The following is a 23572-nucleotide window of genomic DNA, read 5'->3' on the forward strand; positions in this document are numbered from 1 at the left end:
TTTTTTGGAGGGGGGTTGTTTTTACCTGCTTTGGTAAACTTAGGTAGCTTCTTCTCTGCCGGCTTCTCCAGTTTATTGACATCGGAAGCAAAAGTCTTTCTGGATTGGTTTTCAGTTGCAAGGCCAGCTCCCTTTAACACAACAATGAAAACAAAAACTTGTTAAGGCCTGACATGGAGGAGTGATTGGTTATTCAGAAAACCACAAGCGGCAAGCCCTGTCCCTTTATGAGCTCCACATTAGGCAAAAGGAAAGAGAGCGAGGGAAGGAAATAGCACTGAGAGGACCTTGGTTCAGAATTTAGGTTCACAAAACCTCAGCTGGTTCAAGTTTACCACCTTTGAGATCTGGAAGAAAAGGTTGTCTAATCATACAAATAGTGTAAACAGGTTAATGTAATTATCTAACTTGAAAACAACCTTCTCCCTAGCACATTACCAACACTTAACAGCACGCTAACAGAGTGTGGGGATTACGAACAAATCTTAACAAGGAATTGAAGTGAGTTCTGCAGGATCTCACTTAGCAAAACTGTTGACCTCTGACTTGCACTCCGTGTACCAGAAAGAGACATAGCTACGGGTCTTTCCAGAATTGTACAGTTTAAGCTTTTCGAATGCACCTTGCCACAACTGGTCTAAATTACTGAGTCTAGGTACCCTAGTGCATTTCTCCCGATGAAAACTTTAACCAAGGCATGCTTTGCCCCTGTATGTCCTACTCCCATAAAAATACTAATGATGAAAATGAAAAAAAAAATCTTTCGAGGAGAGTCAAACAGATCCTAATGTGATCCCTTGACAGATAGAATGAGCAGTTAAAAGTACAGGAACTTAGACATATCTCTTGGTATGTAAATGTGATATGTTTTCTTAGGTCAGGGTTCTGCGATTTTGACAAGAGGGGCTCTCATTCCAGCACCTCCAAAGACATGGCAAATGGGATGTTGAAAGCTAGACACCATCCCGTCATCCCTGATCCACAGGTGGGACCATTAATCTAGCTCATCACGTAACTCTGCTTCTCGCCTGTAGGGATGGGCCTCACTAAAGCGAACCAATAGTCAAAGCCCCAAATATCAAACGTTACTTTTATAAGATCAATCATTCTGGATGATATGGAAAGGTGCCCAGAAATGAAATGTCAAATGAAAAATAGTAGGTATGGTTCGATCACATTTATATCTTCTTCAATAGACACATATTCATAGGCATAAAATGCCTGTAGGGATAGTTATTCAATTCTCCCCCCAGTGGTTACCTTTGGGGTTTTTTTTTCTGTAACTTATTCCTCACTGCTCAACTGGTTTCATGGAATCCTGCTCTGGAATAATAATCAGGACAGGGTTTGATGTACGGAAACTTCTCATAGTCATTACGTTTCACAAACCCTTTCAGAGCATAAATTGGACATGTTATTGTCTGAGTACCAAGCAAGACTCTTCCCCGCAAAGAAGCCCGCGCCTTGATTAGTGCACCCAGAAAGGTGGGGAGCTGTGGGCTTGGCAAAGTTTCCAATGCAAGCTTAGTCAACCAACTCTAGTAACCTTCTGGAGTGTTCTGTGGGTTGCCGCAAGTTCTCCCCCATGTCTAGGCTCTTTGGCCTCGGGCTTGGCTCCAGCTTTGTTCTTGGTTTTTGTCTCTTTCTTGGGAATTTGGACCTGGGAACTCTTCTGCTTCTGCTTTACCATGGTTATCCAAGCTGGCTCTGAGGCTGTACAATCTGAGTGTTGGCCAAGAGCCTTCCCTGAGAAAGGAAGGAGAACAGTTAGAACAGAAGTGAGGCAGGCAGGGTCTCGAGCTGGGCTGGAGCCCACCCACACTAATGTACCAGATGGGATCCTTGTTAATTGCCAGATGAAAATGAACAGAGATTCCATCGAAAAGGGTCCCCTTCTTTGGTGTCATCCCCACAACCTGGCAAGGCAGGAGCTCCTCGCATAGATCAGTTTGCGTACTATCCTCTGACTGCTCCCTCGCCCTCCCTTGTCCATCCCTCTTCCCATCCCCAGATCAGGGTAGGACCGGGGTGGCCGAGTAGGCTGGGAAAACTGCCAGGAGGCCAGAGGCTCAGGCTATCGATATCATTCCTCGAAGTCCAAGGAGTATCTTATGATATTTGACACTATATATTCCCTTATGCAATCATGTGATTACGTGGGTGTGGTTCTAGGTGTGAAGACCATGCGATGGTCCGTGTGAAGGTACAAAGGCTTTGAGAGAGATTAGTGCTCAAAAGATCACCTAGCTCTGGATTCTTAGGCATTTCAGGTGTGGGAAGCAGCTGTAGAAGTAAATTAAGATTTCAAGCTGAGAGTCTGAACGTAGTGTTCTTCTAATGAGTTGGCTTTTAAAAAACACATGGTGTTGTGGGGGGAGCATAATACGTGTCTAAGTATTTTGGGAAAGGTATAATATTCTATCGAAAGGGAAGGTGCCCAGAAGGAATAGGCAGATGGTGGTGTGTCCATCACAGAATGTGGATGGATGGATGCCCCCGGGAAAGGGAAGACTCAAAATTACCCATCCCCAAATCCATCAAGCCACAAGCCAGCCCTATCAAAATGACAGCTCAGCAGGCAAGGCTAGAACAGACTTTGATCTCTACTTGGTACCTCCTTGTCCTCCAGAGAGAGAAAGTCTCACCTGGGACCTTGTAAATGGGTTGCTTCTTGGACATGCTTTCGGATTGGGGCCTGGTCTCTTGCTTCTCTGCAAGGTCAGATGCTGTGCCGGGGTTCTCTGCAGTGCCCTGGAGCCCCTGGGAAAAGCTTCTTTTGATTTGCTGTTCTGTGGAAGATGAAATCAGGCCCAAGGAGAGTGAAGAAAACTTTAAAAGATCATCTTGTTTCTCACTCTTGTACTTCTTCAAGGAAGGGACTTTTCTCAGGCGAACTCCAAAAATGGTTTCAACACCAGTCTCACCGGTGGATTCATGTGGATGGCTGTTATTTCGATCACTGCTCTTGAGACCTTCTCCCTTGGAGTAAGTGCCCCCCGCAGTGGAGGCCTGCCTGGTAGAAGCCATAGTGAACTTCACGGGTTTGGGATCTGGAAGCAGGGTATTCTTAAGGAGGTCTTCAGAGACTTGTCGAAATTTCCTGGTCTTGTTTGGAGAAGCTGGGCCTCCTGAGAGGGACCAGCTTCCAGGACAGCTCTCAGAGGTGGCGCCTGCAGCGGCGGCACTCACGGAACCCGGACGGACCTGTGGCAGGTACTCGGGCTCTGTCAACACCTGGCAAGGGTATCTGCGATGGCGAGGCTGGTGCTCCTCAGACCTGTTCCAATCTCCAGGGACGCTCGCTGGACCTGCCAAGAAAAGCCGTGGCTGTAATTCAACCACCTCCTTGGCTTGGTGAGGGCCTCTGGAAGGCAGTGGCTCTTCAGAACTCTTCCATATTTCAGGAGAGCTCTGAGAGGCTGAGGAGACTTGCTGGTACTCGAGCTTGGCCGGTGCCAATGAAAGGTGTCTGGGGGGCACCTGCTCCTTGGAACTGCTCTGCTTCGGCTTGGTGGGGGCACTTTCTGAACGTGGGAGAACTTCCCTGGGGCCTTCCGGCCTCCCCAAGGGCTGTAAGGGGTGTGCCAGGGGCAGCAGCTTGGAAGAGACGGCTCCTTCGGTACTGGCATTCTCTGGGCCCAAGAAAACTGGGTACTGGACTTTAGACCTCAACAGAGATTTGGAAAGTTGATTTGTAGATAGAGAATTAGCAGCACTCTCCGAAAACACTTTTTCTGCCATAAACTTCACAAACGACTGGGAAGGATGCCTGGACACTGGTGGTTTCTTAGCAGATCTTTCAGCAACGGTATTCTCTATACGTGAGGACATCTCCTGAACCTTAGACCTTGATGAGAACTGGGTAGGATATTTGGAAGCCACTGGCTTTGCATACATGGCTGTCTGGGTGGAAACACTCTCAAAATTGTATGATATTTGCTGGACTCTGTATCTCCCAGGGGACTGGGAAGTCTTCTTGGAAGGCCAAGGCTCTGTAGAAGCAACCCTCTCGGTGGCAAACTTTTCTGGAGCTGTGGAGACTTGTTGCCTGACCACTGCTTTGGTCAGGGCCTGAGAAGCCATTCTGGAAGAGAGCTGATCTGTGGAAACACTCCTCTGGGTCAGGGAGCCATCTGGAACCAGGAAGGCTGGTTGTTTGACCACTGCTTTGGTCGGGGCCTGAGAATGCATTCTGGGAGACAGCTGATCTATGGAAATGCTCCTCTGGGCCACGGAGCCGTCTGGAACCAGGAAGGCTGGTTGCTTGGCCACTGCTTTGGTCAGGGCCTGCGAAGCCATTCTGGGAGGGGGCTGCTCTGTAGAAACGCTCTTCTGGGCCATGGAGCCATCTGGAGCCAGGAAGGCTGCTTGCTTGACCACTGCTTTGGTCTTAGAAGACCTTCTGAGAGAGGACTGCTCCATAGCAATTCTCCTCAGGGCCTCCGTGCCCTCTAGAGCCTCTGAGACAGGTTGCTTGACTTTTGTGCTGCCCCGGGACCTGACAGAGCATCTGGGAAGCTTTGGCTCGGCAGGGGCACTGCGTCGTTCTGGAGGCACTCTCCTTTGTTCCGGAGGAGCATTGCGTTGTTCTGCAAGAGCACTGCTTAGTTCTGGAGGCGGGCTCCGCTGCCCTGGAGGCCCGCCCTGTTGTCCGGGAAGCACGCTCTGTTGTTCTGGAGGAGGACTGCGTTGTTCTGGAGGCGCGCTCTGTTGTTCTGGAGGAGGACTGCGTTGTTCTGGAGGACTGCTCCGTTCTGGGGGGGCGCTCACTGATTGCTGGGAGTCGGTTCGCTTCACTGCCCGCCTCCTGGGGTTCTGAGAAGTCTTTCTGGGAGGCAGTGGAGGCAGGGGAGCTCGTGGCTCCAGAGAAATGCCCCACTCCAGAGCAGCGCTCTCTTCGCGCTCGGAGTCCTGCTGCTCGAATGAGGAGCTCAACCAGGACCGGTAGACGGTTCTGGGAGATGCCGGGCCCGGCACCAGGGCAGCATCCGGGGCAAGGCCCAGGCCAGGCTGGCAGCACCCTGTGGCGGAGGCGCCCACCGGCTCTGGTGGGGCGGGCTGTGGCGGGACTTTGGGCCACACGGCGGGCTGCGAGGGGTCTCTGGGTGGCAGCTCCGCGGATGCGCCCTCAGTGCCGGTGCTATCAGCTTCTGACGCTTGCGCGCCTCTCGCATTGGTCAAGGTCTGAGCAGAGTATGTGGGGAGCAGCGGCTCCATCGAAATGACCTTCTCGGCGGCGGTGGCGGTGGCCTCCATACCCGAGAACACACTGGGCTCTGCTATGGGGTTCACGGAGGCCTGGGCAAGGCCTTGCAGAGGCCAAGGCTCCGCAGGAGCTGCCGGCATTTCTGGACCGTCGGGGGCCTGCTGTGGGACCAGAGGTCGCGTCGGGGACTGAGAGTCGTGTCTGGGGAGCGGCGGCGGCTGCACTGAGGCATTCTGATCGACCCCAGCACTTTCTGCTCCCAGGCACACCTGGTGCTCCACGACTGGCCTCAGGACCGTCTGGCAGGGACCTCGGGGAGGTGGCAGCTCCACGCAAATGCTCCCCTCGACAGCCGGGACCCGCACAGGCTCCTGGATCGCTTGCTCCGTGATGGGTTCCAGCAGCGGGTGGGAATGCGGCCTCGGAGGCAGCGGCGGCGGCAGCTCCGCGGAAGAGAGCCCGACAGCGGTAGAAATTTCTGGACTTTTAGAGACTGGTTGCTCCACCCAAGACTTCCCGAGGCGCTTGGAAGAGATTCTGGGAGGCAGCGGCTCCGGAGGAATGTCCCACTGTGCGGCCGCGCTGTCGGGGCCCGCGGAGGTCTGTGGCTCTGCCTGAGGGCTCGGCCGGGGCTGGACCGGCTGCCGGGGGGGCGCGGGCTCCACAGGGCTGCTGCTGGGGGCGGGAGGCCTCGCCGAACCCTTGGACATTTGCTGCGGAAGGATCGGCTCCGAGAAGGACAGAGCCAGCCACTCCACGGACACACCCCACTCCGCCGGGAGGATCTGGGAAACTGAGGCCACCTGTTGCTGGTCTGCAGGCTTCGCCGAGGCCTGGGAAGGGGGTCCAGGAGGCCCATCTTCGTCTGCGCTGCTCCACTCTTCAGCGCTGTCGTACTTCTCCACGTAGCCATCGGATTCTGTGGACATTTGGTCTTCAGGCTCCCCCAAGGCCTGGGCAGCCGAGGTGGGAGTCAGCAGCTCATCAGAACTGCTCGAGTTGCTGGAACTTTCTGAGTCTGAGGTTTCTTGGTCATCGTCAGGCTCCTCCAAGGGCTGGAAGGGGTGGCTGGGAGCTCGCTGCAGCTCGGACCCGCTCTCCTCCTCCTCCGACGCGCTCTTTGTTTCCGAGGATGCTTCCTCGGCTTCGGCGTTCCCGAAAGCCCCCGCCAAGTATCTGGCGGCCAGCTGCCGCTCGGGGCTGCTCAGCTCCATAGCCGAACTCTCGGATCCTGTGAAGACGTCTTGGTCGTCGTGAGGCTTCCCCGAGGACTGGAGAGAACACCCGGGGAGCAGCTGCTGCTTGGACCCGCTCTCCTCCTCTGACGGGCTTTCGGGATCCGAGGACCTGTCTCCGGCTCTGGGCTTTCTCAAGACCCAGGAAGGGCTTCTGGGAGTCAGCCTCTCGGCAGAAATGCCTCCCTCGGCCCGAGCGCTGGCGGGGCCTGAAATGCTTGCTGTGAAGGCCGGGAGAATGTTTGCGGGTGACCTTTCTCTGCAGACGGCTGGAATATCTTGAACCGACTCCATCTTCAACTTGATAGCTTGCAGATCAAAGCTGAAAGCCTCCTCCCCTTCTGACTGGAGGTGGGAGGGGTCCATAAACACTTGCGCCTCCGTAGCCACCGAGAAGATGACATCCTCCGGGGTTGTAGAAAGGCTTTCCGTCCCCGATGAAAGAGGAGCTCTGGCTTCTGGCCGCTCGGCTCTGGAGGCCCCGTCCTCCCGGCCTGGTGATGGACCCCAAACCACAGACTCTGCCTGGGCTTCGGGTACAGACTGGGACACTGGGGCTTTTCTGGTGTCCAAATTGACGCCAGCCTTTTTCTTTCTCTTGCCATCTCCATCTGGAAGCGGCTCCTGGGGAGGAGTACGTTGGGCCTGCTGAGTCGCGGGCTGCTCCATGACTTGTCGCTCCAGAGACAGGTTCCGGAGACGGCAGTCCCTGGCATTCTTCTTGGCGGGTGGGGACCCAGCCCTCTCACTGGGGACAAGCCCTCGACTGGATGGTTTAAAGCTTCTTCCTCGGGGCGCACACTCAGTCGATCCTGAAGCACTCGATCCTTGTTTGCTGCGAAGTCTCCCTTGTGCCGCTGACTCCCACCTTTCAGCCCAGGCCACACCGGCCCATGCAGCCTTGTCCACTGGCTTCTTATCCTGCACTTCGGTTCTCTTGCTGCGTTTCAGGCTTGAGACACCTGTACCCAATAGAAATAAGGGAAAGAAAAATATGCATGCCTGGGACGTCCTAAAATCGGAGGATTCAGCCCCCGCCCCGTGGGTACCTAGTCACTACCGAATCTCTTGGTATAAAGAAGCTTCTAGGCAGAACAGGGTCAGGGACTTGGCTGCTATTAGCCTCTGCAGTTGGAAATGTTTACATCAAAGCGAAATCCCAATTTTATGAACGGATTACGAGGTCATCTCATCAACCACCAATCAATGGTCTGGGCCACCGTTAGGTGTGAAACACGATTTTTGAACCCAAGGACACCGAATGGGTTCTATCCTCTGGGTGTAAAAGGGACAATTATTAAAAATAAATAAGAGAAAAAGATGAAAAAGAAAGTAAATTTAACTTTTACTTCCATTTCTTCTCTGTATGTGTGTGCATATGTTTCAGGACAGTTTGGTGGTTTTGTTAGTTTTCATGGAAAAACAAATTTAGGGATATCCCTTTTTTTTTTTTGAACCCACGTGTAAAATCCTTTGTAGCAAAAAATAGGAAAGAACTCTTCAACTTGTGGAATTCCAATTGTGGAATTGGAATTTTGTTTTATCAAGTATCACCTGAAATTAGGTTGCTGTCAACGGGAACCACTATCCCTATACAGACACACACACACACAAACACACAGACACACACACACACAGATTTTTTGCTCCAGTGCTTTGTGTGGCTTGGGGGATTTGGCAGGTGTTTGCTGCCAAGGACCTCTGTCTACAGCTGCCGGAGCCCTCTTTGCCTATGGATAGGGGAACTGGTCTCACTCTTCACAAAACCTTTTTCTCTCTACTGGAAGAGAACAGCAACCTTAAAAAAAAACTAGTTTTGAGGGGCACCTGGGTGGCTCAGTGGGTTAAGCCTCTGCCTTCGGCTCAGGTCATGATCTCAAGGTCCTGGGATCAAGCCCCGCATCAGGCTCTCTGCTCAGAGGGGAGCCTGCTTCCCCCTCTCTCTCTGCCTGCGTCTCTGCCTCTCTGCCTACTTGTGATCTCTGCCAAATAAATAAATAAAATCTTTTTTAAAAAAACTAGTTTTGAGCTAATTCTGTTATTAGTCTCTGGTTCTGGAGCTCAAGGGATATGGAAGGGGGGGAAATCACTGGTTGCCTCAGATATACCTTAGCCTTAGAGAGGATTAGACAAGCTTACAAACAAATAAGCAAGCACAGCACATCTCTCTGGTTGCAAATTCGTTTAGATAAAAGAGTGATCCAGGCATCATCTTTTACCTTAATCCCACACCAGTGGCAACGGTAAGAGTCGGGCAGTTTAGCTGGAGGAACCCAGACCCCCTTTGACATGCATCTTAAACCGAAAGCTCTCTAAGGGCCAGGGACAGACAGCAGCCTAGTAAATCTCATTCCACAGAGCCTGTCACGGAGTGTGCGCAATACACCTTTCCAAATGGGGGTAAGTGTGCGCTAACCTGCACCGTCTCTTCTCGGTTTCCATTTGTCCGCTTCTCTTGGCTTGGTTGTACTCTTCTCTTCTCCAGAAGCCACTAGAAGGATGGGCTCCTCTTGCTTTGCTTTCCCCTGAAAGAGGGAAAGAAAGAGCTTCAGACGGAAGTGCTTCCCACCCACCCCTGCGTGGCTGCCGAAGAGGTTGACCTCAGGAAAAGAAGTCCTTGATCTCCAAAGGGCTCTGCTGGGAACACAACCACACCGTTAACCACAGAAATGATTTCCAGTGGCATCCATCCCCTTGCCAATCATATTACCTACTGGAAGTGATCATTTTACCCATTGGGAGTGATTCGCCCAGAATGGAAGCTTCTGATCTCTGAGGGGTTGGCAGAAACAGCCCAAAATCCGCTGAACCACACAAGCCCGACGGCAGTCCTACTGGTGGCAACACCGGAATTCCCAAATTCGTTTCGGCGGATCTGGGAGCCAAACTCAAAACCCATTTGGCTTCTTTTCAGGGAATTTAGTGAAAGCATGAAGTATGTCTCTCCAGCTCCAGAGAAGGAAGAGGGCTGGGGTTTCGCTGGGAAAGGAGAGAGAAAATGACGAAGGGTTCGGCCCTTCCGCTGAGAGGGTTGAAGTTGGTTTCATATAAACAAGGTTTACGGATGATTACGGGGCAGCTTTGGAAATGTCAGAGCAAAGCTGCCCTGGACAGCGGCCGGACACTGCTACGTGTAAGCCTCTGTGACGTGCCTCTGAAGACTAATGTCCTACACCTTCTGCTCGCACTCACGGTGCCTGTGCAGACTCACTCAGCACGGAGGGATTCGTTCTTGAGTGAATGAGGTGAGGCAGCCCTGGGTTCCAATCTCTGCTCCTGTGTTCACTCACCACGTGAGCTTGGCCAGGTTGTTCGCTAAATCTCTATGCCCACACCTGAAAATTAGGGGTGGGGGGAACCTGAGAAACTCTAAAGCAAGGAGCAAATGACAGTGGCCTTCGTGTCAAACATGGTCCTAGACCCTTTTACATTCAGCCATGTCTTGGGGGAGTCACATGGAAGATGTCCTGACCTTCTGAGAGAGGGATGCCCAGGCCTTTTCTTCTTCTTTTTCAAAAAAGATTATTATTTATTCATTTGAGACGAAGAGAGATATATATGGAGAGAAAGAATGAGCAGGGGGAGGGGCAAAGGGAGACGGAGAAGCAGACTCCCCGCTGAGCAGGGAGCCCGATGCAGGGCTCGATCTGGGGACCCTGAGCTCATGATCTGAGCCGAAAGCAGATGCTTCATGGACTGAGCCACCCAGGTGGTCTGCCCGGACCTTTTTTTGATTACGCTATGTAGAAGAAGAGAGTCAGAGGCTCATACTACCTTTCCTTTAGACAACATTTGCCATCTCCCAGGTTTGTGGTGAGGCCTCCGGGTGAAAACGCATATATAGGGTTTAGTGTTTAGTAATGGGCCACCTTCTGCTTGACAACCGACCAAGGAGATCCTCTCGGAGCCACCAGAGGGCACCCTGGATCTGCTGTCCTGCTGACTGTTCTTTAACTCATATTTTGTTCTCTCTCTTTTTTAAAGACTTCTTTTGGTTTGTTTTTTAGAGAGAGAGAGCACACAAGTGGGGGAAGGGGCAGAGGGAGAGGGAGAGTACCTCAAACAGACTTCTTACTGAGCGCAGAGCCCGACGTGGGGCTCAATCCCGTGACCCCAAGATCTGAACGTGAGCCAAAATCGAGAGTCGGACGCTTAACGGACCGAGCCATGGAGGCCTCCCCTTGCTGTCTTTTTAAAGCTAAATTGAAGTGTCTGAGCTCGATGCAACATGGTGGGGTGAAGAGAGTACGGGGTTGGAAGTCAAGACTGGGTTCTGGCCCCAGATCTGTTACCATCAGGGTGTGTGACCTTTGTCAACTATTTGTGCTTTAATGTCCTTCCCTATAAAAGGGTTGTAAATCCTTCAAGAGGCCTGGGAATAAACTCCCACATAGGAAGACCTTTTAGTGTCTTCCAGCTCTGAATACATCCCTTAACTTATAGCCCAGAGTCACTGAGGAATTGGGTGTTTGACCCAAGTGAAACTTGCAGCTAACTGACCCATCTTTTTAAACACTGACATCTTCAGTAAATTAAAATTAAACACCAACGTTTTACCTTTTGCTAAAAATCTTTCCCAAAGACGTTACTTCCCTCTCTTCTTAAACAGGTATCAAGAAACACGGGTAAACGTTTCTTGATAACTTGGATAAGTAATGAACACGATCTATCACATTGGACTGTGATAAGGTGTGGCCCTGAGGGATTTACTGAGGTGGGCTTTACTGAAGGTTCTGGAACCCTCTGCTCCCAAACCATTTCTGCCCTCTTTCTCTGCTATCAATGGTCCCATCGCTCTGTTGTCAGATCTCCCAGTCTGGTGGCCATGTTTTTAACATAACTGGCCTGCCTCAACGCAGCTCTGGTGGCTAGGAAATCACGTGACATAACTTGGGGACATCTACGAGACACTGAGAGATCTCTGGGGGTAGACCAACAGGCTTCTGGACCACGGGTGAATATCCTCCAGGAGGAGGGTGTAGTGGATTTCCAGATGCTAAGCCCAGAAGCAGTTCCTGGGGTTCAGGTCCCTGCTTCTGCTTTCTTCAGTCCCTTATGTGTAAGTTCCACATGGAGAGGACATCCCCCCCACTAGACACAAGTTTGCTCACCTCCCCAGGGAGGGGTGGGAGGTCGGTATCAAGCTCGGGACAGTGCCCTTGACTTCACGGTCCTGACTTAGGGCCTGGATTCCTCAAACCATACCACTCCCCTAGCAACAGTTCGGGAAGGTCGGAACTCATCTCTTATTATATGGGAGCTTATCCCCAGGCCTCTTGAAGGACTTACAGTGGCTTGAGGATTCTTTCTCTTCTTGTGTTTCCGGGGGTTTAAGGCCATCTTGTGTCGAGCTGCTGAGGAGTCCAAGCAGGTGCTGGCTGAGCTGCTGAGACTCACGGGCAGGTGAGTGCAGCTGGGAGAGGCAATCATGGCATACGCGCTCATGCACTGTGAGTGGGTGGGTCCTGGTGAGGGCTCAAAGGAGCTCTGGAGAGAGGGGGAGAAAAGGAACGGGTCAACTCCCTATGCTACCACTGGTCCCAAAAGCTGGGAACTTCTCTGGCTGAAGGGCTCCTACAGAAGAAATCCTTGGGGCGCCCGGGTGGCTCAGTCGGTGAAGCGGCTACCTTCGGTGCAAATTATGATCCCAGGGTCCTGGCATGGAGCCCTGCACCGGGCTCCTTGCTCGGCTGGGGGCCTGCTTCTCCCTCTGCCTGCTGCTCCTCCTGCTTGTGTACACTCGCTCTCTCTGACAAACACATAAATAAAAAGTTGCAAAAAATTAAATAAAGAAGAAATCCTTCATGAACTACTGTCCCTTGTCCTCCAGCAATATTGACCCTTCTAGTCCATGGGCTCCTTAGAGGCAAAGTGCACACTTCTGCTGGGTTCCTTATAGGTGAAAAACGAGAAAGAGGAAATCCAGGTTGCTCCCCTGCTTAGAAAGGACTCGGGGGCTCCCCTTTGCCCTCAGGACAGGAAATCAACCACTTAATGGAGTTTATAAAGGCAAAGGATTTGCGTTTTCTCTTGTCCCCTATGTCCTTCTGATTAACTGGAGGGTCCTGCTGGGGTGAGAGGCACAGTGTGGGTCAGGAAAATCCATCAGGGCTGTGGGGTTTCTCCACAGGAGGGCTGAGTGGAGGGGAGAAAATAAGGCCGGAAGAGGGCTTGTGCGTAATCCGCATGTGCATGTGACAAGCACTGGGTGTGATGGGCAACTGATGAATTATTGAACACTACATCCGAAAGTAATGATGTACTATATGTTGGCTAATGGGATCTTTTTAAAAAGCTACCTTTATTTCCGGTTACTCTTGAAGCACGCCAGGCTGACGGGAGGACCCTGAGGAGTGTGTGCCCCCATCTCCAAGGAGGTGGGGAGGAAGCCCGTCACCTTGTCCTCATTATGGCTGGCCTCCACCTCTCCAAACTGTGTGGTCCCAGGGCTCCCAGTTCAGTTCCTCTGTAGGAGCTTCAAACTGGTCCCCTCTGGGTATCTTGACATAGCACTCTCTAGACCTCCAAGACACACCCCAGAACACATCCCACTCGTGAGCAGCTCCCAATATTGGTGTCAGGAGAGCCTCCTCAAAGGCCAAGTGATAAATCATCTCTCTCCTGGACAGCAATGGCGAAGGATGTAGATTAGCATGTGGACACAATCTCCATCTCTGTTTACTTACTAGCTCATTCTAGCTTTCCACAACACCAACGGGTCACCTGTGGCATTTGCAGCTTTGAACTCTCTCTTCAATTCCCCACCACTTTCAGGTGATAACCTCAGCTACTATCTTGGTTCCAACTGTGGTTCTCTTTTTTTTTTTTTAATTTACTTTTGTTGGACAGAGAGAGAGAGAGAGAGAGAGAGAGACCACAAGTAGGCAGAGAGGCAGGCAGAGAGAGAGGAGGAAGCAGGCTCCCCGCTGAGCAGAGAGCCCGATGCGGGGCTCGATCCCAGGACCCTGAGATCATGACCTGGGCCGAAGGCAGAGGCTTAACCCACTGAGCCACCCAGGAGCTCCCCAACTGTGGTTTGTTTATGGCCTGGGATTCCAAAGCCTGAGGCACAACATGGTGCTAATGGGGCCAGTGAGAGATCCAGGTCCCTTCTCTGTTTGGGATTCTAGGGAAAGGGGAAGGAATGCTAGTTATTTTTGGTGGGATGAGTCATGCAAAATTAGGAGTGGCCCCCAGGCCTGTTCTAACTTCTTCATGCAACTCTCATCCATGAATTTAGAGAATACCTCTTCTGGGCACTGTATATTTGTGTTATCTGGAGGAATTGTTCATTGAATACTTAGTGTACAGAGTAAGGTCTCTTGTTTTGTGGTTCCAAAAGGTGCTCATGCTTCGGGGCAGGAGGGTCGCACAGTTCTGGTATTTGGGGACTGGATGACAACGTTATACTCCTACTAACCTCCCATGATCTGTCTCCCTGTTGTCTCTGTGCCTGTGTCTCCTGTGACTTTCTGTTGCAGACACACTGCTGGTTTGCTGTGCCTCAAACATGGCATGCATGCCCTTCCCTCGGGGCATCCTCACTTGCTGTTCCTTCTGCCAGGCATGTTCTTCCCTCCTCGTTCATGCTGCTTCCTCTCTCACTTCCTTCAGGTCTCCATACACAAGCCATCTTCTTCTTCTTGCCGATCCCTTCCCTGGCTAACCCAGTCAAAACTTTATCCCTTCACCCTGACAAGTCTTCCTTCGGCACTTTGATCACTAATATACTGTGTATTTTGCTTATTTTTCTTGTTTATTGTCCATATCCCCCATGACAACTATAAACTCCATGAAGAAGGGTTTCCATTTGTTTTATTTACTACAGGATCCCTAACACCTAGAAATGTGCTGGTACATAGTAGTTGCTCAATAAATGTTTGCAGAACCGGTGAATTGATTATGTTAAAAGCTTCCACCAGATGTTGCCTGTCTGAGAAATTGCCAGAGAAATCTCTTCGGTTCTCTGTTATCATTTTACTCTTCCTGAAACCTCCCTAGCTCCACCCAAAGGTAAATGGAAAGAGTCAAAGAGGTCTGTGGCTCCAGAAACCCTAAAGGGACCCCGGGGCAACTGGCTTTCCATGAAGATGAACTTATGATGCCTAGACAGTAAGCAAAGATACATTGAATTTAAAAATCTTTTCACTTTGGTTGGCAACCTAAACCTTGTCGGGTAAACACTATAGACAAAAGCACTGTTTAGGGAAACTCACTTTATAGCAAAACAAAGAAATCAGGCTCAGCAAACTTCTGGCCAATGGTAGACTGAGTGTGTGCAAGACAGAGCTTAGCTGTTTGCAGCCACAGCCTATGCCAAGCGTCCGTCAAACTTAAAAATAGGCTCTAGTCTCCCCGTGCTTGAATGACTCTCGTTAAGGAATCTCTGGGTATTAGCTCTAAACACAGACCCACAACTATCTTTGAAACGGGGCTAAAATCAAGAGAGCAAAGCCATCAAGCATTCTTCCCACTGGACTATGGCACCCCAGCTCAGGCACAGGATTCGAAACAGCCCTAAGAGGATCTCTATTATTGAGGTCAGAGTATGTCGTATGGGTAATAGAGTACGTGTATATTTTACAATTTCCCTGAACCTCAGAAGTGAATTGAATAAGCAGTTCATTAAATAAATGATTCAAATAAACTGTCTGGAACTCTGGACAGTGGTTCTGAAAGTATGGTCTGGGATTCCCCTAACAACCAGCATCAGAATCATCTGGAGAGAGTGTTGAAAAAAATGTGTTTTAAAGGACACGTAGAGACCTGATGAATAAGCCTGTCAGGGGAGGGGCCTGACGGTGGCTCCCTGGGCCTCTCCAAGTGAGTCTTTTGGGTTGTGACTCACTCCTCATTCTCTGGTGTGATGAGAAAGGCTCTCATTTTCAAACAGAAGCACAGCAAAATCCTAAATAACCCCACCAGTTGCCTCAGAACAGGAACCATCCATATCTGGATTCCCTCTGGGAAGTGGGGCCCTTTCCTGAGGCCCTACCTTTTCCTTCAGCTATATTGGTTAAGAGAAACCTAGAAGAGTCACCACAGGAGCCAACCAGAGGATTTTATGAGCTACCCAGGAAAAGCAAGCCTAATCCCTTCTTGGCAGGTTTCTGCAAGAAGTCAAGTGAAGGAAATGGGACTCCTTTCTCCACTTTTCCTTCCCCTCATGCAACCTCTGGCCTCTCTCCCTGTACTCTGAGAGCTAACACACCCACTCTCTACCCGGTGCGCATTTTATTAAGGAAGGACAAGATGTTTTCATTCTTTCTCCTGGGTTTTAGAGGGGAGTTAGCACAGACAGCTTCGGACTAACAGCTGGAGTTCAATGAGCTCCTTTTGCCTCAACATCCGGGAGAGGTGCCAGGCCTGGCCTCTACTAACCCAGAATCTTCCTGGGGAAGGAGGCTGGGTCAGGCCTTGGGCCAGAGGAAGGGATCCTTCAGCATTGGTTGGTAGTGGTGCCAGATACCCCTTTGTATTAGTTCAGATAAGGGCTGCTCTTCGGAAAATTAAAACACATTTCAGTTCCCCCTTTTCCCTTCTGTCAAGTTTCTAGACCTGGTGCAAAATAGTTCAGTCAATAATCCACCCTTTTGATGGTTTCTTTATCTGTTGTATAATGCTAGGGTCTCCCCCTTTTCTTTTAACTGTTGATAAGAAACACTTGAGGGAGGCTAGAGAGCACTTTGGCCGATTCTCAGAACAAAGGAGAGCCCCCATGGTTACATCTTACATAAGGGCGTGAACTGCTGGCTATTTAGGCCCAGATTTCATCATCCATTGGGCCCCCAAAACTGTCATCCTGGGGAAAAGCTCCCTCTGAGACTGCCAGGGAGGTTTTGATACTGGGACATTGGAGAGCTGTGTTCTGTGTGAGTCATTCAGCCAAAGGCTGGAAAGGCAAGTATCCATTGAAAGCTCTCCAGAAGGAGCGGCAGCTCTTGGTGGGAACAGTGGTTCTCAGTGGGAATCTTCTCTACCAAGACTACTGACACAGGGTATGAGACCCGATATTGGCCATTGGGATTTTCATTTCCCAGGTGTGTCATGGGGCTTCTGTGCTCATTCCTGAGAATTCCTGTGCAACTGTTGCTTCATTCAGAATCTCTGTTTCATAAAACTTGTTGTAGTCATGATTTTTGCCAACTAGAAAGTTCTGGGAGGTGGACTTCCACATATTCCCTGCAGCCCCCGCTCTCTGCCTGTCTCAGTTTCTTAACTAGCATGGAGAAGGAAGAACATGAACTTTGGAAATGAATAGGCCTGAATTTGAGGTCTTAGTCATGCCATTTATTAGCCCTTTGACCTGGGACAAGTTACCTGACCTCTTTGAGCCTCCGTTTCTATGTCTCTACAACATATTTCTATGTCTCTGAGAGGGATGATAATAATTCAGTGTGCTGTTGGAAGGATGGAATTCAACAATCCAAGGGAACTGCCTTTCACAGAAGAAAGTCTCAGTAAGTGTGAGCGGCTATTGCTGTCGTGGGTGTTAGTTGTACAAATTTAGAAAGCTGCTAGAGTCTACACGGTTTTGTGAAAAGTCCTGTGAATTTAGGCAAGACTCCTGGATTTGAATCCCAGCTCTCTCTCTCTCTGGTTGGCCTTGTAACCTTGGCCAAAGTCATTTCATCTCTCTGAACCTTTTTTTTTTCTCCTAAAACAAGAATAATGCAATCTTTTCCCATCTATCTTACAGAGTTCCTGAGACCATCAAATGCACCTATAGATACAAAATCACTTTGTAAGCTATGAATTTCTACACAACAGTGGTGAGGGGGGCACTGTGCTCTCCTTTGTTGTATCAGAGACCGATCTGTAGATAACAAAGGTGAATTATGGAGTAGGCCGCCCGGAATAAAGAAAGAGACCTGACAAGGAGGCAGCCTTACAGCCATCTAAAAGAACTCTTCAGCAGCCAATACGACAGGCTAACTAGGAGCTGTTTTTTTTTTTTTAATTTTTTTAAAGATTTAAAAAATTTTTTATTTGATGGACAGAGATCACAAGTAGGCTGAGAGGCAGGCAGAGGGAGAGGAGGAAGCAGGCTCCCTGCTGAGCAGAGAGCCCGATGCGGGGCTCGATCCCAGGATCCTGAGGCTTTAACCCACTGAGCCACCCAGGCGCCCCTAACTAGGAGCTGCTTAACCCCTACCATGTTCAAAAGTGACATTTGTCCTGCAGGAGAACCCTATGGGCCCAGGAGTTCAATCAGCTCAAATTTTAAGCACTAAGTAGCTGATACATCCCTTTCACAAGAGTGAAAACTGATTGGGTTGCGTGTGCATGCCTTCTTTTCCACACAACTATTTTTCCCCATGAAGAACACTATTGAAGCAAAATATTCGACCTGCTCATTAGGGAATACAGAGGAAGAGGAGTTGGGTTGGGAAAGTGGGAGGGGTGGGGGAAGGGCTAAGTAGGAGGATCCTCTGGTCCAAGGGTGGGCTAAAGATGGCCGGTGGGGTGGATGAGCCAGGCCCTGCTAAGGTAGACTGCCTACTGCGGGAGCCCTGGGCTTTCGCGTCTCTCTATGCAGGAAAAGCTGAGGTCGAGCAGTGTCACGGTGGCCCGTCAGGGCACACACGCTCCGCAGGGACACCTGTTCATCCTCAAGACCTGTCTTGCCTGTACTCGGAGAACTGAAGCCCTTGAACTGGGACAGAGGCCTGGGACGCCCCCAGAGGAAGATCACTCAGGGAAGAAATAGCAAGTTTTGCTCAACCAAAACGCAAAGGGGGAAAAATACTCAACTCTTCACTCAGGGAAATGGGGAAGGAAGAGGCGGAGACAGCAAGGTTTCCGGCAATCCTTCCTATTCTGCCCCCAGGAGTTTGAAAGAAAAAGCGATCCTAGGGTAAAAGGTCTTCTGTGTCCTTTTAAAATTCTCTCTTTATCGCTATTTTTTGCCATTTTAATTATTACAGGTCTTAGGAGTTCTTGAAAGAGAACGTGTTTCCTCCTGCCACCAGCAGGGGGCAGCAGCTTAGAGGGGAAAATAAAATGGGCAGCTTGGAAAGACACCCTCCCCCCACGCCCTCAGCAGCCTGCCCCCGCTCGGCGCACCCACCCAGAGACTCAGGTATCTTTCAGTCTGACGTCGGTACTTGATGTGGTTTTCCGCCTAGCTCCCTAGTTGATCCTCAGCGAGAAGGCAGTTGGAGCTGGGTTTGTGGGAAAGCCTCTGAAGATAGACTACTTGGTGGTCATAATTTATGGGAAGCTTAGACTAGCATCTGGGCCAGCACATCTGGTTGGGATACTGATTACAGTTGCTTCTCGGAATGCCACTGTTGCTGCTGTTGCTACCACTTGCCCCCTCGTGTTCACCATGATGAACAAATGAACCAGGGAGCATGGTGGAGAAAGCTGAGAAACGCTCGTACCTGGGGTGGGAGGGGTTTGACCATACCACCCAGGAATAGACTTTCTGCCTGGCAGCCCAACATGTAACCTATTGCAAGCAAACTGAATACTTGGATTTATTAATAGAAAGTTGGTTACACCACTCTGGAAAACAGCATGAGGTTTCCTCAAAAAGTTGGAAATAGAGCTACCCTACGACCCAGCAATAGCACTACTGGGTATTTACCTTAAAGATACAAATGTAGTGATCCGAAGGGGCACGTGCACCGGAATGTTAATAGCAGCAATGTCCACAATAGTGAAACTATGGAAAGAACCTAGATGTCCATCAACAGATGAATGGATAAAGAAGAAGTGGTGTGTGTGTGTATATATATATACACACACACACTAGAATACTATGCAGCCATCAAAAGAAATGAAATCTTGCCTTTGCAATGACATGGATGGAACTAGAGGGTATTATGCTGAGCGAAATAAGTCAATCAGAGAAAGATAATTATCATATGATCTCACTGATATGTGGAATTTGAGAGGCAGAGTGGAGGGTGTGGGGGGGTAGGGAAGGAAAAAATGAAACAAGATGGGATCAGGAGGGAGACCAACCATAAGAGACTCTTAATCTCACCAAACAAACTGAGGGTTGCTGGGGGGAGGAGGGTAGGGAGAGGGTGGTTGGGTTATGGACATTGGGGAGGGTATGTGCTATGGTGAGTGCTGTGAAATGTGTAAGCCTGGCGATTCACAGACCTGTACCTCTGGGGCTAATAAAACATTATATGTTAATAAAAAATGTAAAAAGAAAGAAAGTTGGTTCCATTCAAGTAGGGCAAATGTTTAGACTGAGGCTTGGAAATGTTGACTATAAATAATTTAACTCTGTTTTTGACCTAAAAATACATAGGCTACTCAAATTCCGGAAAGAGAAAACCCTATGTCTTCAAATGTTATGCGCTTTTAAAGAAAAGAATTTAAAAATATAAGAAGAAGGAAATAAGGGAATGAAAATAAGAAGGGTGCACTGGGGCACCTGGGTGGCTCAGTCCATTAAGTGTTTGCCCTCAGCTTAGGTCATGATCTCGCGGTCCTGAGACGGAGCCCAACATTGGGCTCCCTGTTTGGTGGGGCACCTGCTTCTCCCTCGCCCTCTGCCTCTGCCCCTCCCCCTGCTTGGGCTCTCTTTGTCTCTCAAATAAATAAGCAAAATCTTAAAAAAAAAAAAAAGAAAATGGGTACCCTAAGACAAAGCAATTAAATCCAAAAGAAGGTAGCAGTGGAGGAGCTGAGGAACAAAAGAAGATATAAGATACACAGGGGAAAAAGAACAAAATGGCAGCAGTAAGCGGTTCTTTATTAGCAATTACTATGAATGTAAATAAATTAACCCTCAAATCAAAAGACAAAAATTTAAAAGATGAATTTAAGAAATATGATTTCTTTATATGCATATATAAGAGACTCACTTTAAATCTAAAGACACAAATAAGTTGAAAGTGAAAGGATGATAAAAGATATTCTAAGCAAATAGTAACCAAAAGAGCCAGGTGGCTACACCAATATCAGACAAGATAGACTTTAACTTCAAAATTGTTATAGGAGATCAAGATAGATTGGATACACTGATAAAAGGGTCAATTCATCAGGAAGCTAGAACAATCATAAACATGTACACCCCAAACAACAGGCTCCCCCAAATACATGAAGAAAAATGGACAGAATTGAAAGGAAAAATAGTTCTACAACAGTAGTTACAGACTTCAGTATCCCATTTGCAATAGTAAATAAACAACTAGACAGAAGATCAATAAGGAAATAGAGGACTTGAAAGAATACTATAAACCAAGTAAACCTAACAGATATATATAGAACATTCCATACAGCAAGAGCATAACGCATATTATTCTGAAGTACACATGGAACATTCTTCTGGATAGACCAGATGTGAGGCCACAAAATAAGTCTTAGTAATTTTTAATTATAAAATTTTATAAAATTATTATATATTATAATTATATAGAATTATAATAAAATTATAAAATTTTAATAAATTTTAAAAGATGGAAATCATATAAAACATCTTCTCTAACTACAATGCATTGAAACCAGAAAACATAAGGAAAGCCAGAAAATTCACAAATAGGTGGAAATTGAACAACAGAGCCATAAGTAACCAATGGCTCAAAGAAGAAATCAAAAGGAAAGTTAGAAAATACTTTCACACGAATGAAAACTAAAACAACATAAAGAAATGTGTGTAATACAGTAAAAACAGTTCTTGGAAATGTATAGCTATACATGCCCATATTAACAAAGAAGAAAGTTCACAAATCAATAACCTAACTCTCCACTGTAAGGAACTAGGAGGAGAAGAGAAGACTAAACCCAAAGCTAGCAAAGGGAAAGAAATAATAAAGATTAGAGGCAGAGATAACGTAAAAGGGAATAGAGAAACAATAGAGAAAAATCAATGAAACCAAAAGTGGGTTCCTTGAAAAGTAAAACAAAATTGACTAATCTTTAGCTAGATTTACTATGTTAAAAAAAGAGAAGTCACAAATTACTAAAATCAGAAGTGAAAAGAGACAATCACTAGTGACCTTAAAGAAATAAGAATTATAAGACAATACTATACATAATTGTATATCAACAAGTTAGATAGCCTAGGGGAAGGGATACATTCTTAGACACACCCAATTTATCAAAATTGACCCAAGAAGAAAGAAAATTTGAATTCATCTATAACAGGTTAAGAGAATGAATCAGTAATCAAAACTTCCCAAAACAAAAAAGACCTGGACCAGATGGCCTCACTGGTGAATTCTACCAAACTTTTAAGGAATAATTCACACCAATCCACACCAATAATTCACACCAATTCACACCAGTTGAAACAAATATTTCAAAAACAATGGAAGAGATAATACTCCAGTTCTGTGAGGCCAGCATTGCCATGATTTCAAAGCCAGATAAAGGTATCACAAGAAAAGCACACTATAGACTTATATCCCTCATAAAAACACATGCAAAAATGCCAGCAAACCAAATCCACCAGCCTATTAAGTCAATTGTATAGCATGCCAGTTGGGATTTATCCCAGGATTGCAAAGAGGTTTGCATATGAAAATCACTCAATGTAATATACCATATTAATAAAATGAAGGAAAAAAATAACATGATCATCCCAATGGATACCAAAAAACATATGACAAAATCTAAAACCTTTTCATGCCAAAAACACCTAACAAACTAGGGATAGAGAACATATGTGAAAAATGCATAGCTAAGATCATACTCAATGGTGAAACAGTGAAATCTTTCCCAAGATCAAGAATAAGACAAGGACGTTTGCTCTTAGCATTTTTTTTTTTTTTTGCTCTTACCACTTTTATTCAACATTCTACTGGAAGTTCTAGCCAATTAGGTAAGGAAAAGAAACAAAACCATGCAAATTGGAAAGGAAGAAGTAAAACTATATCTACAAATGACACGATCTCATATGTAAAAAATTATATATGTATATATAGTTACAGTTAATATAATTATAATAGTCAGGTGGGGAGTTTCAAAGAGAAATGGAAACTATAAAAAAAAAGAACCAAATAGAGGGTGCCTGGGTGACTCAGATGGTTAAGCATCTGCCTTTGGCTCAGGTCATGATCCCGGGGTCCTGGGATCGAGTCCTGCCTCAGGCTCCCTGCTCAGTGGAGACCCTGCTTCTCCCTCTGCTTCTCTCTCTCTCTGTCTCTCATGAATAAATAAATAAAATCTTTTAAAAAAAGGAACCAAATAGAAAATCCTAGAACTGAAAATTACAATGTTTGGGGGGAAAAAATCCCAGACAGATTTTGCATTCTCATAAAAGCAGAGAAAATACCAAGTGAATTTATAGAGAGAAGTCAATAAAAGAGGCAAAATATGAAGAGAAGAAATTAAAATGTTAACAAAAAATAAAATTCTAAAGAATCCCCATAAATCTAGGAGAGCTAATAGAATTAATCAAAATTAAAAGATACAGGATCAACACACAAAAATCACTATGCATGAGCAATCTAAAAAGGTAATTAAGAAAACACTTCCACTTACAAAATCATCCAGAAAAAATACTTAGGGTGCCTGGGTGGCTCAGTTCATTAAGCGACTGCTGTAGGCTCAGGTCATGATCCTGGAGTCCCAGGATCAAGTCCCACATCAGGCTCCCTGCTCAGTGAGGAGTCTGCTTCTCCCTCCGACCCTCTCCCCTCTCATACTCTCTCTCTCTCATTCTCTCTCTCTCTCTCAAGTAAGTAAATAAAATCTTAAAAAAAATACTTGGAAATATGTTTAACCAAAGAGGTGTGAGACTTGTACATATAAACTACAAAACATCACCAAAAGAAATTAAAGACCTAAATAAATGAACAGTCATCACATGTTCATGAGTTGGAAGACTTGATGTTAAGATGGTGATACTCCCCAAAGTGACCTCAAAATTCAATGCAATCCCAGTCAAAATCCCAATATGCTTTTAAAAAAATTTAAGATATTATTTACCTATCTGAGAGAGAGAGAGAGAGAGAGCATGCACACAAGCTGGGGGAGGGGCAGAGGGAGAAGCAGACTCCCCACTGAGCATGGAACCAAATGTGAGGCTCAATCCCAGGATCTGAGATCATGACCTGAGCTGAAGTCAGACACTTAACCCACTGAATCACTGGTGCCCCTCCCAATGTGAACTTTAGAAGATATGGAAAAACTTATTGTAAAATTGATATGGAATTGCAAGAGA

The 23572-nt window shown here is 47.6% G+C and overlaps 1 protein-coding gene across 1 annotated transcript in view; it reads right to left on the reverse strand.

Annotated features, from left to right (window-relative positions):
• LOC111157220 (KIAA1210 ortholog) overlaps positions 1–23572 on the reverse strand; it is a 67333-nt gene that overhangs the window by 2124 nt on the left and 41637 nt on the right. The window contains exons 8-12 of the mRNA XM_022518512.1: positions 11731–11928; positions 8858–8966; positions 2646–7403; positions 1688–1746; positions 26–131 (exon numbers count right to left, since the gene is read on the reverse strand). Coding sequence (XP_022374220.1) covers positions 26–131; positions 1688–1746; positions 2646–7403; positions 8858–8966; positions 11731–11928 — 5230 coding nt within the window. The remainder of the gene's footprint in view (positions 1–25; positions 132–1687; positions 1747–2645; positions 7404–8857; positions 8967–11730; positions 11929–23572) is intronic.

Source organism: Enhydra lutris, unplaced genomic scaffold (genome assembly GCF_002288905.1).
Source record: "Enhydra lutris kenyoni isolate GAN:26980312 unplaced genomic scaffold, ASM228890v2 scaffoldscaffold53, whole genome shotgun sequence".
Classification (NCBI taxonomy): domain Eukaryota; kingdom Metazoa; phylum Chordata; class Mammalia; order Carnivora; family Mustelidae; genus Enhydra; species Enhydra lutris.